Source organism: Chaetura pelagica, unplaced genomic scaffold (genome assembly GCF_000747805.2).
Source record: "Chaetura pelagica isolate M959 unplaced genomic scaffold, ChaPel_1.0 scaffold1106, whole genome shotgun sequence".
Classification (NCBI taxonomy): domain Eukaryota; kingdom Metazoa; phylum Chordata; class Aves; order Apodiformes; family Apodidae; genus Chaetura; species Chaetura pelagica.
In genome coordinates this window covers 25,394-37,672 of record NW_009953788.1, presented here as the reverse complement: position 1 = coordinate 37,672, position 12,279 = coordinate 25,394, and the positions used below count along the sequence as shown (strand labels likewise).

Below are 12,279 nucleotides of genomic sequence, written 5' to 3'. Positions count from 1 at the left end.
GGTGCCTACGTGGCCCCTTCTCCCCCCTTCCCACTCCCCAGGGTTCAGCAATCCCAGACAGCTCCAGGGAAGCTCCAGCCTGAACCCTCCCAGCTCCACCTCCTTTCCCAGAGCCAGGGAGCACAAGTTCCCCTCTGATCCCCCAGCAGGGCCCAGCTGCTCTTCACCAGCAGAACAATCACACAGGAAACAAAGACAATGGAACACAGGAAAGTGCTTTCGACAGGGGAGGCTGGAGAAACCAGCCCCTCCAGCAGGGAGGAGTCCCGTGGCACAATGTACTTCACAGTTTCTATCATCCTGGGAGGAAGCCCCTTGTGGTTCTCAGTCCCAGGGCCACCTCCTGGCTGTCACATCCCACCTTCACAAGGCACTTGTCTCCACACAAGGCTGGGGGAGACACCCTGAGGAGCCAGAGCTGCTGGTGCTGGCTGGCTTTGCCCCAAGGGCTTCACACCACGAGGGAGCTGTGGAAGACCACGCTCTCCTCGGGCTGCCCGCGCTTCCAGTGGTCGTAACTCCGTGGAGAAGCCTTGGACACCTCACTGAAACTCTCCACTGCAGGGTCCTTCCGTGCCCCGAGGAAGGGGCTGGGGGCTGGGGACTGGCAGGATGTAAACGTGCCCATGCCAGGGCTGGGAGAAGCTGGGAACCCTCTGAAGAGGAAACCCACGTTTGGGAAGAGGGGCTTGACCAGACTGACGGGGCAGAAGGCAGAACCGGTGGGGTTGAAGTGCACTTTGTTCTTGTCTGGACAGGAAGGCTGGAAAGGCTGGTCAGGGCTGGGGGAGCTGGAGGAGAGAGACAGAGAGGACATGGTCAGGAGCAGACACTTGAGGGCACTGAGCAGCCACAGGGAAAACACCCGGAGTGGGGCAACTTCCAGGAGCCTGGCTAAAAGCTGAACTGCCTCTGAGCTGGACTGCTCTGCAGGCACAGAGAGACATGAAGGGCCTGTTCTGTCTTGAAAGCATCACTGATTTCTGGGACAGCCCTCTCCTCTCACAGGGGAGGGCCTTCTCCTCTTCTCCAGAGGCTCTGCAGGCCACAAAAAAACCCCTGCAAGGAACCATAAGATCCTTCCCATCACATCCGAGGGTCAACAATTCAACTTTCAGCTCTTCCCACCACGTTGTTGTTGGGAGTTTTTCCTAGAGGCTGTTCCCTACTTTTAAGACAGGCCAGGGGGGGTTATTGCAGCAGCAGGAGCCTCAGCTGCCCCACCCCACATCCTCCCACAGGACCAACCTCATGTGAGTTCTCTTCTGCCAACAACTCCTCATACTTACGAAGCTTCCTCAAAGGCCCGGACCTTCTCACAGCCCTCAGGAGGTTCCCGTTTGAACATGTAACTGTGGTTGGGTCGCCTGAACCCTCCCAGCTCCACCTCCTTTCCCAGAGCCAGGGAGCACAAGTTCCCCTCTGATCCCCCAGCAGGGCCCAGCTGCTCTTCACCAGCAGAACAATCACACAGGAAACAAAGACAATGGAACACAGGAAAGTGCTTTCGACAGGGGAGGCTGGAGAAACCAGCCCCTCCAGCAGGGAGGAGTCCCGTGGCACAATGTACTTCACAGTTTCTATCATCCTGGGAGGAAGCCCCTTGTGGTTCTCAGTCCCAAGGCCACCTCCTGGCTGTCACATCCCACCTTCACAAGGCACTTGTCTCCACACAAGGCTGGGGGAGACACCCTGAGGAGCCAGAGCTGCTGGTGCTGGCTGGCTTTGCCCCAAGGGCTTCACACCACGAGGGAGCTGTGGAAGACCACGCTCTCCTCGGGCTGCCCGCGCTTCCAGTGGTCGTAACTCCGTGGAGAAGCCTTGGACACCTCACTGAAACTCTCCACTGCAGGGTCCTTCCGTGCCCCGAGGAAGGGGCTGGGGGCTGGGGACTGGCAGGATGTAAACGTGCCCATGCCAGGGCTGGGAGAAGCTGGGAACCCTCTGAAGAGGAAACCCACGTTTGGGAAGAGGGGCTTGACCAGACTGACAGGGCAGAAGGCAGAACCGGTGGGGTTGAAGTGCACTTTGTTCTTGTCTGGACAGGAAGGCTGGAAAGGCTGGTCAGGGCTGGGGGAGCTGGAGGAGAGAGACAGAGAGGACATGGTCAGGAGCAGACACTTGAGGGCACTGAGCAGCCACAGGGAAAACACCCGGAGTGGGGCAACTTCCAGGAGCCTGGCTAAAAGCTGAACTGCCTCTGAGCTGGACTGCTCTGCAGGCACAGAGAGACATGAAGGGCCTGTTCTGTCTTGAAAGCATCACTGATTTCTGGGACAGCCCTCTCCTCTCACAGGGGAGGGCCTTCTCCTCTTCTCCAGAGGCTCTGCAGGCCACAAAAAAACCCCTGCAAGGAACCATAAGATCCTTCCCATCACATCCGAGGGTCAACAATTCAACTTTCAGCTCTTCCCACCACGTTGTTGTTGGGAGTTTTTCCTAGAGGCTGTTCCCTACTTTTAAGACAGGCCAGGGGGGGTTATTGCAGCAGCAGGAGCCTCAGCTGCCCCACCCCACATCCTCCCACAGGACCAACCTCATGTGAGTTCTCTTCTGCCAACAACTCCTCATACTTACGAAGCTTCCTCAAAGGCCCGGACCTTCTCACAGCCCTCAGGAGGTTCCCGTTTGAACATGTAACTGTGGTTGGGTCGAGGAGAAGAAGCAAAGACCAGGACTGGAGAAGGGCTGCCCTCCTCTGGCAGGGGGGGAAAGACAATTCCTGAGCACATTTTTTTCAAAGAACCCCAGTGTGCTCAACCCCAGACCTGCTCCTTCTAGACCCTGGGGCTGCAAGGCCACCAGCCCCCAGAGCTGCAGGGTTTGATCTGTGCAGTTCCCAGCTCCATCCAGAGCTAGAAACCTCCCACCTGGAGGGGAATTACTGGAGCTTCACCAGTCCACTGCAGTGTGGCCAAACTGGCTAGACCCTCCTCCCATCTCAGCTGCAGCTCCCACCCCAGCAGGCAGAGGGAGGAGCCATCACACCGAGGTTTGGGTCACACTGTCCCCTTTGTGTCCCCTGCCCTCCAGCCCTTCTGCTCTTACCCTTCTCCTTTGGATCAGGCTGCAGCTCATCCCCAGCAGAGGGGGCCTCCTCTGCTGCCAGCCTCCCCGGGGCGTGTGGGGACAGGTGGAGAGGCACAGAAGGGGAAGGAGAGAGGCTGCTGGAGCTGCTGCTGGGCTCCAGGGGCAGGGACACATCTTCAGAGCCTCTCTGGGCAGGTGCTGGTGCCCTGTGACCATCTGGGACATCCAGGATCTAGGGAGGAAGGAAGGTCTTAGCAGAGCAAGAGGCCCTGACAACAATGGGTGGGTGTTTGCACCTAAGAGAGCAGCTACTTGGGGAGTTGGATCCAGGCACAGGCAGAGTCTCCACCTCAGGAGTGAGGGCTGCAACCAGAGGGACAGCAGCTCTTCTGCATCCTCTAACTCACTCCAGTTTTTAAGCCATCTGGGATCACTTCTCCTATATCTGCACAAAGCAGCCTCTGGATGCCAGTCTAAGATAGTTAAGACCCCAAGTTCAAGTCTTAAAGCTGTCACTGAGGTGTCATCTCTCCTGAGATCACTGCTGGCTGGTCTCTCACAGCACCAGGAAGGTCTCAGCAGCTACTTGACCCAATTCTGACAGTTTCATGCCCAGAACAAACTTAAACCAGACACAGAGACTGTCCCCATGGTCAAGAACCAGCCCACCCAGAAGATTCAGTGTAATCTCATGGCCATCAACTTACCCTCAAAAGCTCTTCATCTCCCTGTTCCTTCACAAATACTTCCTCCAGCTCCTGGTTTAGCCCTTCCAGGCTCCTGTGCAAGCAGGGGCTGAGCCTCAAAATGAGAGATGGAGAAAGGAAGCCTGAAGAGGAGTCCTGGAACAATCCAGAATGAAGGAGGTTAGAGTGGGATCTGCACAAATTCAGCAGTTACATCCTGTTCCCACAGCTCTCCAGGGCTCTGCCAATGCCCTCTAGGAGGCAGGTGGCAGAAGAGTGACAGCAAAGTCACAAACTCCCTGCCTGCAGACCAAGGCACAGGGCTGGAGAAGAGGGAAGAGAAAACAACCTCTCCCTTCTCAGGCATGAGAGCAGAAGTCTGGGAGCAGCCTGGACACCTGCCCATAGGAGTTTGCTCTCCAGCTCACCAGGACATGGGGGAGACAGGAACGTACCCTGAGGGATGATCCAAGGACAGCATGGTCCCCCTGGAGTGGGGAGCTCTTCTCCTTGTCTTTGCCACTTCTGCCGTTGAGCTTTGTTCTCTGGAGCTGCTGCTTTAGCTTGGCAATCTGGCAAACAAAACTGCAGCTGCAGCACCAGACAAGCCAACACCAAAAAGGACCTCGTGTCTCTCCCTCCCCACCTCTGCCAACCCACAAGGAAGTGCCAAAAATAGAGATGGTTTCAATCACACCAGCAGCAGCTCCAGCCACCCCTCAAAGGATGGACCACAAGTACTTATGAGGCCTCATCCAACCCCCCTCTCCTGCCCTGTGGGCAGATCCTTCCTCTGCTGGACCTGGGGGATCATCTACCCACAGAGCATGAGGAACCTGGCCCTGCTGGGACCCACCAACACCACCAAGCAGCCCACTGAGCTTCCACGGAGCTGCTCTCTAGGAAGCCAACAAGATGGACCTTTAGCTGAACCACAGAGTGTCAGGGATGAAAACAAAGGCTGAGGGCTCATCCTCAGCAGCACCCTGTCCTCCCAAGCAAGCAGGAGCCTCCTCTCCATAAGCCCCCAGCACAGATCTCAGCCAGGGGAGGGGAGGGCCCTGGTTTACCTCTCGGCGGTGATCTGTGCTGCCCCAGGAAGCTGAACGCTGGTGAGCCCCGGAGCTGCCTCTCCCCACCTCCACCTCCTGCCAGGACACTGGGGTCTGGAGTGATGAGAAACACAGCTGAGAATAACCACAACATCTCCCACTTTAGAGCCTGGTGCTAAGAGTCCTAGGGGTGACCACCTACTGCCCTTTCACACTCCTCTTCCAGTCTCCCCCCATTAACACGTGCCCACGTACGGGCATTAAGAGAGAACCAGCTGTTTGTATCTGCCAGAACCACAGAACTGGGACCAGCTTTCTGCCTCTCACCAAACTGGACCTCACAGACCTACACTGCCCAGAGGTCAGTGGCTTCATCACCACAAGTACTTGGGGAGATAAAGCACATGAAGCTATTACTGGGGAGAAACCACCACAGCCACCAACCCCCTGGAGAAACCACCACAGCCACCCCTGGTGCTGTGAGTGGTGACACAGGCACCAGGCACTCCTTGGACAAAGAGCAAAAGCCTCACCCAGCTGTGAGAAGACCCAACTGCTGCTCAGACCTCAGGCTCCTGTACTGGAGCTCCAAGGTGTAACCAGAGGCAGTCTGGCCCTGCTGAGCAGCTGCTGCTGGAACCCTGGGAGAATCCAGCTGCCTTCCCAGCTCAGTCTCCTCGTGCAGAAAACCAAGCCCAGCACCACGTTGTGCAGCTGTTTTCCAAGCAACAGCCACACTTGGAGTATCAATGGGAATCAGAACAGGCTGTTAATCTGATCAGCAGAGGGTGTGGAACTTCCTTCCCCTGAACTCAGCCCTCTCAGTGACTCCAGGAGCAGAGCAGTCCCCAAGCACAGCGTTTTCAAGACCAGGCATCATTCCCCCCCCCCCAACATCACATTTCAGTGCCTCCCAAAGTGCTTGCCCTGTGTCCCCGCTGCTGCCAGTTCTGGGGGAGGCTTTAGATGAGACTTCTCTCCTCAGCCACAGGCTGCCAGAAGGTGCAAGGGCCTGAGAAGTTCCTCTCTGAGCAGCTCAACTGATCTCCCCAGAGGCTGCTGCAAGAACAGCAGCTGTTTTAAACAACCCTGGTTGAGTCATGGGGATGACAGAAGTCTCTTCCTTCAAAACAGTTTTCAAAAATCTAAGCCAAAGAAACAAGGAGAGTTACCTCGAGAGGCACCAGGTTTTCCTTCTGTAAAGGGACACAGACGATTTCTAGGCAGAAACTCAACCTGACTGAACAGGCTCTGAATGAAACCCCTCCTCACACACAGCCCTGGAAGCAGAGCACAGTGTGTTCCCTAAACCATTTGCTGTCCAGGGCTCCATCCTGCAGTGCCTGCAAGCAGCAGACACCCCAGCACAGTTCCCTGCACCTTAGTGCTCAGTTTCCTTTGAGAGAAGGAATCTGTGCAGCCTGAACCACCTCCCCAAGGTCCCCCAGAGCTCAGAGTACTTGGTTTCCTCCATCCCTGTGCTACCCCTGAGCCAAGGGACACACCAAACCCTTCAGCAAGGACCAATCCTGCAGCTTCAGCACATGGCACATCTGATCTCATTTCCTCCCTCAAACACTTTCTCCTCAACAACTCCAGCATCACCATTTGGCCATTATCCCAAAACATTGTGTCATTCTGTATCCCAGCAGATCACACACATCAAGCTAAAGAGGCAAAGGTCTAAGAGACAGGACCACATCCCACCAGCATGGCAAGAAGCAGGTTTGTGGGAAGCTGGAATGCTGCAAAGAATAGTCCTTCATTGTAGGAGATGACAGAAACTCTCCTCAAGTCTCTGGGAGACTTTTGAGCCCTGTTTGAGGAGTCACTTGTTGCTGTGACACCCGCAGCACTGAGCACTGCTCTGGTGCTCACAACAAGAACAGGGCCTAAAAAGGAAGAAAGGAAGAGAGAACAGAAAGATGCTGCTTGCAATAGGAAGGCCTGAAAGTGAGGAGCAGGTCCCACCTCTCACAGGCAGACTGGCAAGGCAGAAGGAAATGACAGAACCTTTTGTACCAACTGTGGCAAAACCGCTTCCTCAGAGAGAGGAGACAAAAAAAGGCTTTGCAGAAAAAGAGAAAACCATGGGCTCCAATCCTGCCCGGGCTGTTCCCTCACCCTCACCTCAGCACCTGCAGCTCTAGCTCTCACTTATCCACCTCATGATAGCAAATCTACACAGCTCTGCAACCAGGAGCTGGAGGAGGATGGAAGTAAACATGTGCTGGCTGGCAGAGAGTGTCCCAGAGAGTCTGATAACTGAGGCCTGGAAAGATGGAGGGAGTGGGAACGTCTGGGAGGTTGCAGTGAGGAACATCCCCATGCAGGGGGGTTGGAGCTAGATGATCTTTAAGGTCCCTTCCAACCCAAAGCATTCAATAAGATGGCTCCAGGGAGACTTCAGAGCAACTTCCAGTGCCTGAAGGGGCTCCAGGAAAGCTGGGGAGGGACCTGGGACAAGAGCAGGGAAGGAGAGGACAAGGGGGAATGGATGAAAACTGGGAGAGGGAGATTGAGGTGAGACATGAGGAGGAAATTCTTTGGTGTGAGGGTGGTGAGAGCCTGGCCCAGGTTGCCCAGGGAAGCTGTGGCTGCCCCATCCCTGGCAGTGTTGAAGGGCAGGTTGGATGGGGCTTGGAGCAACCTGGGCTGGTGGGAGGTGTCCCTGCCCATGCAGGGGGGTGGATCTGGATGAGCTTTAAGGTCCCTTCCAACCCAAACCACTCCATGATTCTATCTTACTGCATGGGGCAGCCTAGAACCAAGAACTTCATGCCCAGCTTTCCACAGACAAGGCATTTGACACACAGAGGTGTGTGTGTGCAGCAGGAGATCAGGGCTCACGTCACTGGTCTCTTGCAAGGTAAGATCAGCACCTACAAGACACCTGCAGGTGACCCATGAAGGGCTCTAGCAAACCCAGCCTGTCCCCTGCCAGAGGGGGGATCAGCTCCAGGCTCAGCAGGGGCTGAATTAACACAGTGCAATCTTCCATTCTGGGAAGAAGGAACCTTTTCCCCAGAAGAGGAAGAAAACCTAATTAGCCCCAAAATACTGGGGGTTAATATTTCCCCCATCACTGATGAAGACAGAAAGGAAGAGTCTGCTTCCCTGGCTCAGAAAGAGAGTGAGATAAATTCTTTCTCTTCCTTTCCAGCACAACCTCTGCCCTCAGCAGCACTCTTGGGTACTAGAACCAAAACAAAAGCAGGCAGGAATACTTTGGAAAAGGACAATGGCAGTTGGAATCCAATTCAGAACTTCCTGCAAACAGCCCAGTAATAAATTGTTGAACAGCAAAGATCAAACAACAAGTTCCCAGAGATTGAATGCATTAAATAAACGACTCGTTAAGCAAACGGATGCTCTTATCCTTCTAAATGCCTTCACCTCTGCAGACAGGAGAGTGCTGTTTGCTGCCACACAGTAATATTTACAGGTTGCTAAGAGTTCCTCGAGGTCTGGAGCTTTTCCATTCTCCAGCAGAGAGCTGGTGAGCCCTTCTGCAGGAGCACCCTTGACTCCTCGCAGCGTGTGGCTCCCAGCCCGTGAGCTTTATATAAGGACTTGGCCCAGAGCTGCACACCAGGAAAAAAGTTGCCTTGAGCCAGGCCTGGAGCAGAGAGCCAGAGGCCATCTGCCTCCAAACAAGGCCAAGGAAATTCTAACTCTGCACCAAAGTGGAACCCATTGAAGCTGAGAAGCAAAAGAAGGGGGGATAAAAGCCTTCCTAGAAAGCTGCAGCGGGACAGAAGGGAAGTGCAAGGCTTGCCCTGCTCACCCTCAGCACACACAGCTCCTCATTGCTGAGACCCTCTCCTGGCACATGGGCACCTGCAGGGGTGGGTACCTGGGTAGCTTTGTCACTCATGCAGGAAGAGGGGGCTCCCTCAGTGTCCCGTGGCCACTGTCCCAGCAGGTAGGAGCCCAGGATGGTGTCGAGCGAGGAGGTGCGGCGCACGCGGGGCTGCCGGGGACGGCCACACTTGTCAGCAGCAGCAGCAGCACAGGGGACACTGGCTGGGGAAGGAGAAGAGAACAGACAATTAGCTTCCCAAAAAGCCACAAGAGAATTACTGAACCCACACCCATGGCAAAGATCACAAGAAGGGAGCCAGCACATACAGAAGAGTCCTCGCAAAGTCCATTTATTTTTTGGAAGCAAGAGTCTTGGTGCTCCTCACACACCCAGGAGCTCCTGCTGCCCCCACAACCAAGGCCACAGGCCCACCCAGCCCCAGCACAGGCAGGTTTGCTGCTCCCAAGTCAGCTACTGAAAACAAGCAGGAATAAAAACCCCACTTGAGTGGAGTGGGGCAGCACAGACTGAGCCCCCCACCCTCCTGTGGGGCCACCATCAGGCTTATCAGCAGGAGGCTGAAGCTCTAGGAGCAAAGATTTTATTGCAGCCCTGAAGTGGCTGCTTGAAACCATTGATTTGACATTCCAGCCCGAGTCAAGGGAGCTGCTCCACAACCCACTAACCTACTTAGCACCCCTGCAGGACCATGGTAGAGAAGCCAACACTGCCCTGTTAAGCCATGTTTCCCACCAGCTGGAGCAAAGTGCTTGGTCAGGGAATCCAGGCTCTGACCCAGCAGCAAAAAGGAGCCTGTGTGCCCCAGTTTCTCCCAAGGAAGCATTTTACTGCTTGCTTCCAGTTTCAAGGAGGCCAAGAGAACATCTGCAGAGTCTTGGATCCTCCAGCACGACCAGGTGAGCCCTTGGTGTGTTGGTAGGTGGGTGCACTCGTGGACCCTGCTCACTGACACAACCCATGGCTGCCTGCTCAGACTGTGCCCTCATCATGGTAACTAGAGACATCATTAACAGAAAAGCTTTGTAAATAAAACTCATAGAATCATGGAGTGGTTTGGGTTGAAGAGACCTTAAAGATCATCTAGATCCAACCCCCTGCATGGGCAGGGACCCCTCCCAGCAGCCCAGGCTGCTCCAAGCCCCATCCAACCTGCCCTTCAACACTGCCAGGGATGGGGCAGCCACAGCTTCCCTGGGCAACCTGGGCCAGGCTCTCACCACCCTCACAGGGAAGAATTTTCTCCTCATGTCCAACCTCAATCTCCCTCTTCCAGCTTTAATCCATCCCCCCTTGTCCTCTCCCTCCCTGCCCTTGTCCCAAGTCCCTCCCCAGCTTTCCTGGCAGGCCCTGTTAAGTCCTGCAGGTCTCATGCCAGTTTGTGTCAGCAGTGGTGCAGACCAGGCACAATCCCACCACAAGGACCAAGAGCCAAGTGTCTCTCCTGCCCAACTCCAGCAAGGGGAGATCCAGAGCACACCCTTTGCCTTCATCCCTGTCTCCCCCAGCACCTCCTGGCCAGCTCCACACTGGAGGTGACCCCTGTGGCCCGGGGGGCAGACAGCACAGCTGCTCTGCAGCCCTGTCCTCACCCTTGCAGCTGAACAAAGGTGCTAAAACCAGAGCCAAAAAGGGAGCAAGAAAGAGGCAAGTTCAAGCCAGCAGGAAGGTTTGTTTGCATTTTGTTTTGATTAGACATGCAAATTACCACGAACATCAGAACCAGCCCTGTGGCCTCCTGGCAAGATATTAAGGCCAGGCAGAGCTCTCTGCTCCAGGCACTTTCTGTACAGATAATTCTCTCCTTTCTCCCCCAAAATGAGGGCACAGAGGCAGGCAGTGAGTTAACCACCCTCACACCAGGGTTAAACTGTTAAGCACCATGTTGTGTTTGCCAAACACCCCTGTATGGAGGTGCCAGGGCACCCACTGCAGGCTGAGGCTGCTCCAGGGACAGGGCTGGTTAAGTACATCTTTTCATCAGCTAAAATACTGTGGGATTTGAGTTGCAGGTGAGAAAAGGGTAGGAACAAAAAAGCACGTGGGAGGGCAGGAGTAGCATTAGTTCTGGCCTGACAGCCACACCTGGTAAGGTCCACACTGGATTAAAAGCCCATTGTGTGGGGTCCAGCTGGCATTGCCAGGCTCACTCCTCACTCTCAGCACTGAGCAGGGACACAGAACCACCACTAATTAATTCAGAAACTCGTTAGTGTTTGCAGCTTCCTCTGCAGTGCCTCCTCCTTGCCCCCATGGGCTCAGTTACTGCAGCTCCATAATGCAGGACTGGGGCTGTCTCTCCCTCTCAGGCTGCTGGCAGGGCTGGAGGCCCCTGCAGGACAGCCCCGCTCCCACAGAGCTCTTCAAAGCCCCCTTTGGTATCACCACCACATCCAGAGTGAGTGGGGTTACCTTCATGCTCCACACCTGCAACAGGGCAACAGTCAAAACCAGGCTGAAAGGGCCTCAAAAAATGACACAGAATCATGGACTGGTTTGGGTGGGAAGGGACCTCAAAGATCATCCAGATCCAACCCCCTGCATGGGCAGGGACACCTCCCACCAGCTCAGGTTTCTCCAAGCCCCATCCAACTTGCCCTTCAACACTGCCAGGGATGGGGCAGCCACAGCTTCCCTGGGCAACCTGGGCCAGGCTCTCACCACCCTCACAGGGAAGAATTTCCTCCTCATGTCCAACCTTAAACTACCCAGATTTGCTGACTGAGAGCAGAGATGCGACCTCCTATGGTGCCAACAGCACCAGCTGCACAACAGGTGACAAACACCTGAAGCTATCACTGTGTGACCAGCAAGGATTGTCCTTCCTTCTCACCAAGAACAACCCAGCAGCTCAGTTTGTTTGGCAGCAGCAGTGAGAAGCCCCAGGAGCAGCTGGGAGCTGTGGGGCAGGGTGCTCAGGCTGGGAGCCCAGCAGCAGCAGGAGGAAGAGGAGGAGGAGGAGGAAGAGTGAGAGCCCCGTGCAGGGTGGAGTGTCCTGTTTACAGCTCTGGGCTATTATCATCCCCCCACACTGAGCCAGCACAGCTGCCACCTGGTCACCAGCTCTGGAGCTGCTCCAGGCCAGTTCCCCCAGCTGAGAAGCCTCAGGTTGTGGCACTTTTACTTTCCATGTGACAGTGAAGCTGCTGCAGATAACAGAACCCTGCCCATATCTCCAGGAGCCATTTGGCTGCCTCCAGCTCTGCACCAGCCTCCTGTGCAGCCCCAGGGCAGACAGTGCTCAGTGCTGGAGTTCTAGACTTCCAGTGTCCCTAAACATTCCCAACTTCATCAACACTGGGGAGCTCAGAGCTTTCTGGAACAGTCCCATCTAGACCAGCCCATTTCTGCATCTAGAAAAGATAAAATAAAAAGTCTAAGTAAACTTTTGAAAATCCCCAGGTTCACTTTTCCAAAAGGAGCACCAGAGCTGAATCAAAAAACCACAACGACCAGCTGAAATACAGTTCCCATCACTACTTTCTTCAGAGTTGTAAAATTTTCTCCCTTTCCTCTCCAGATTTCACCCTGGGGAAGGAAACTGTATCAGAAGAATGTTTGGAAATTTAGGGACATGCTGTTCAGATCCTCATGTTTCTTGGAATATGTCCCTGCAAAGGTCTCTCTTCAAGCAAAAAATAACAGTCCATGCTTAAATAAAATCAGCTTTCAAGTTAACCATGGAATG

General features: G+C 54.8%; 1 protein-coding gene across 1 annotated transcript; it reads right to left on the bottom strand.

The window, feature by feature from the left end:
- Positions 1–1,739: 1,739 nt before the first annotated feature.
- FAM117A (family with sequence similarity 117, member A) lies at positions 1,740–8,759 on the bottom strand (the record flags this gene model as incomplete). Its single annotated transcript, XM_010001033.1, has 7 exons — positions 1,740–2,079; positions 2,578–2,722; positions 3,043–3,262; positions 3,738–3,872; positions 4,172–4,288; positions 4,787–4,882; positions 8,625–8,759. Coding segments are annotated over 7 exons (1,188 nt in total), but the record flags the coding sequence as incomplete, so codon positions are not given.
- Between the last annotated feature and the right edge of the window lie 3,520 nt (positions 8,760–12,279).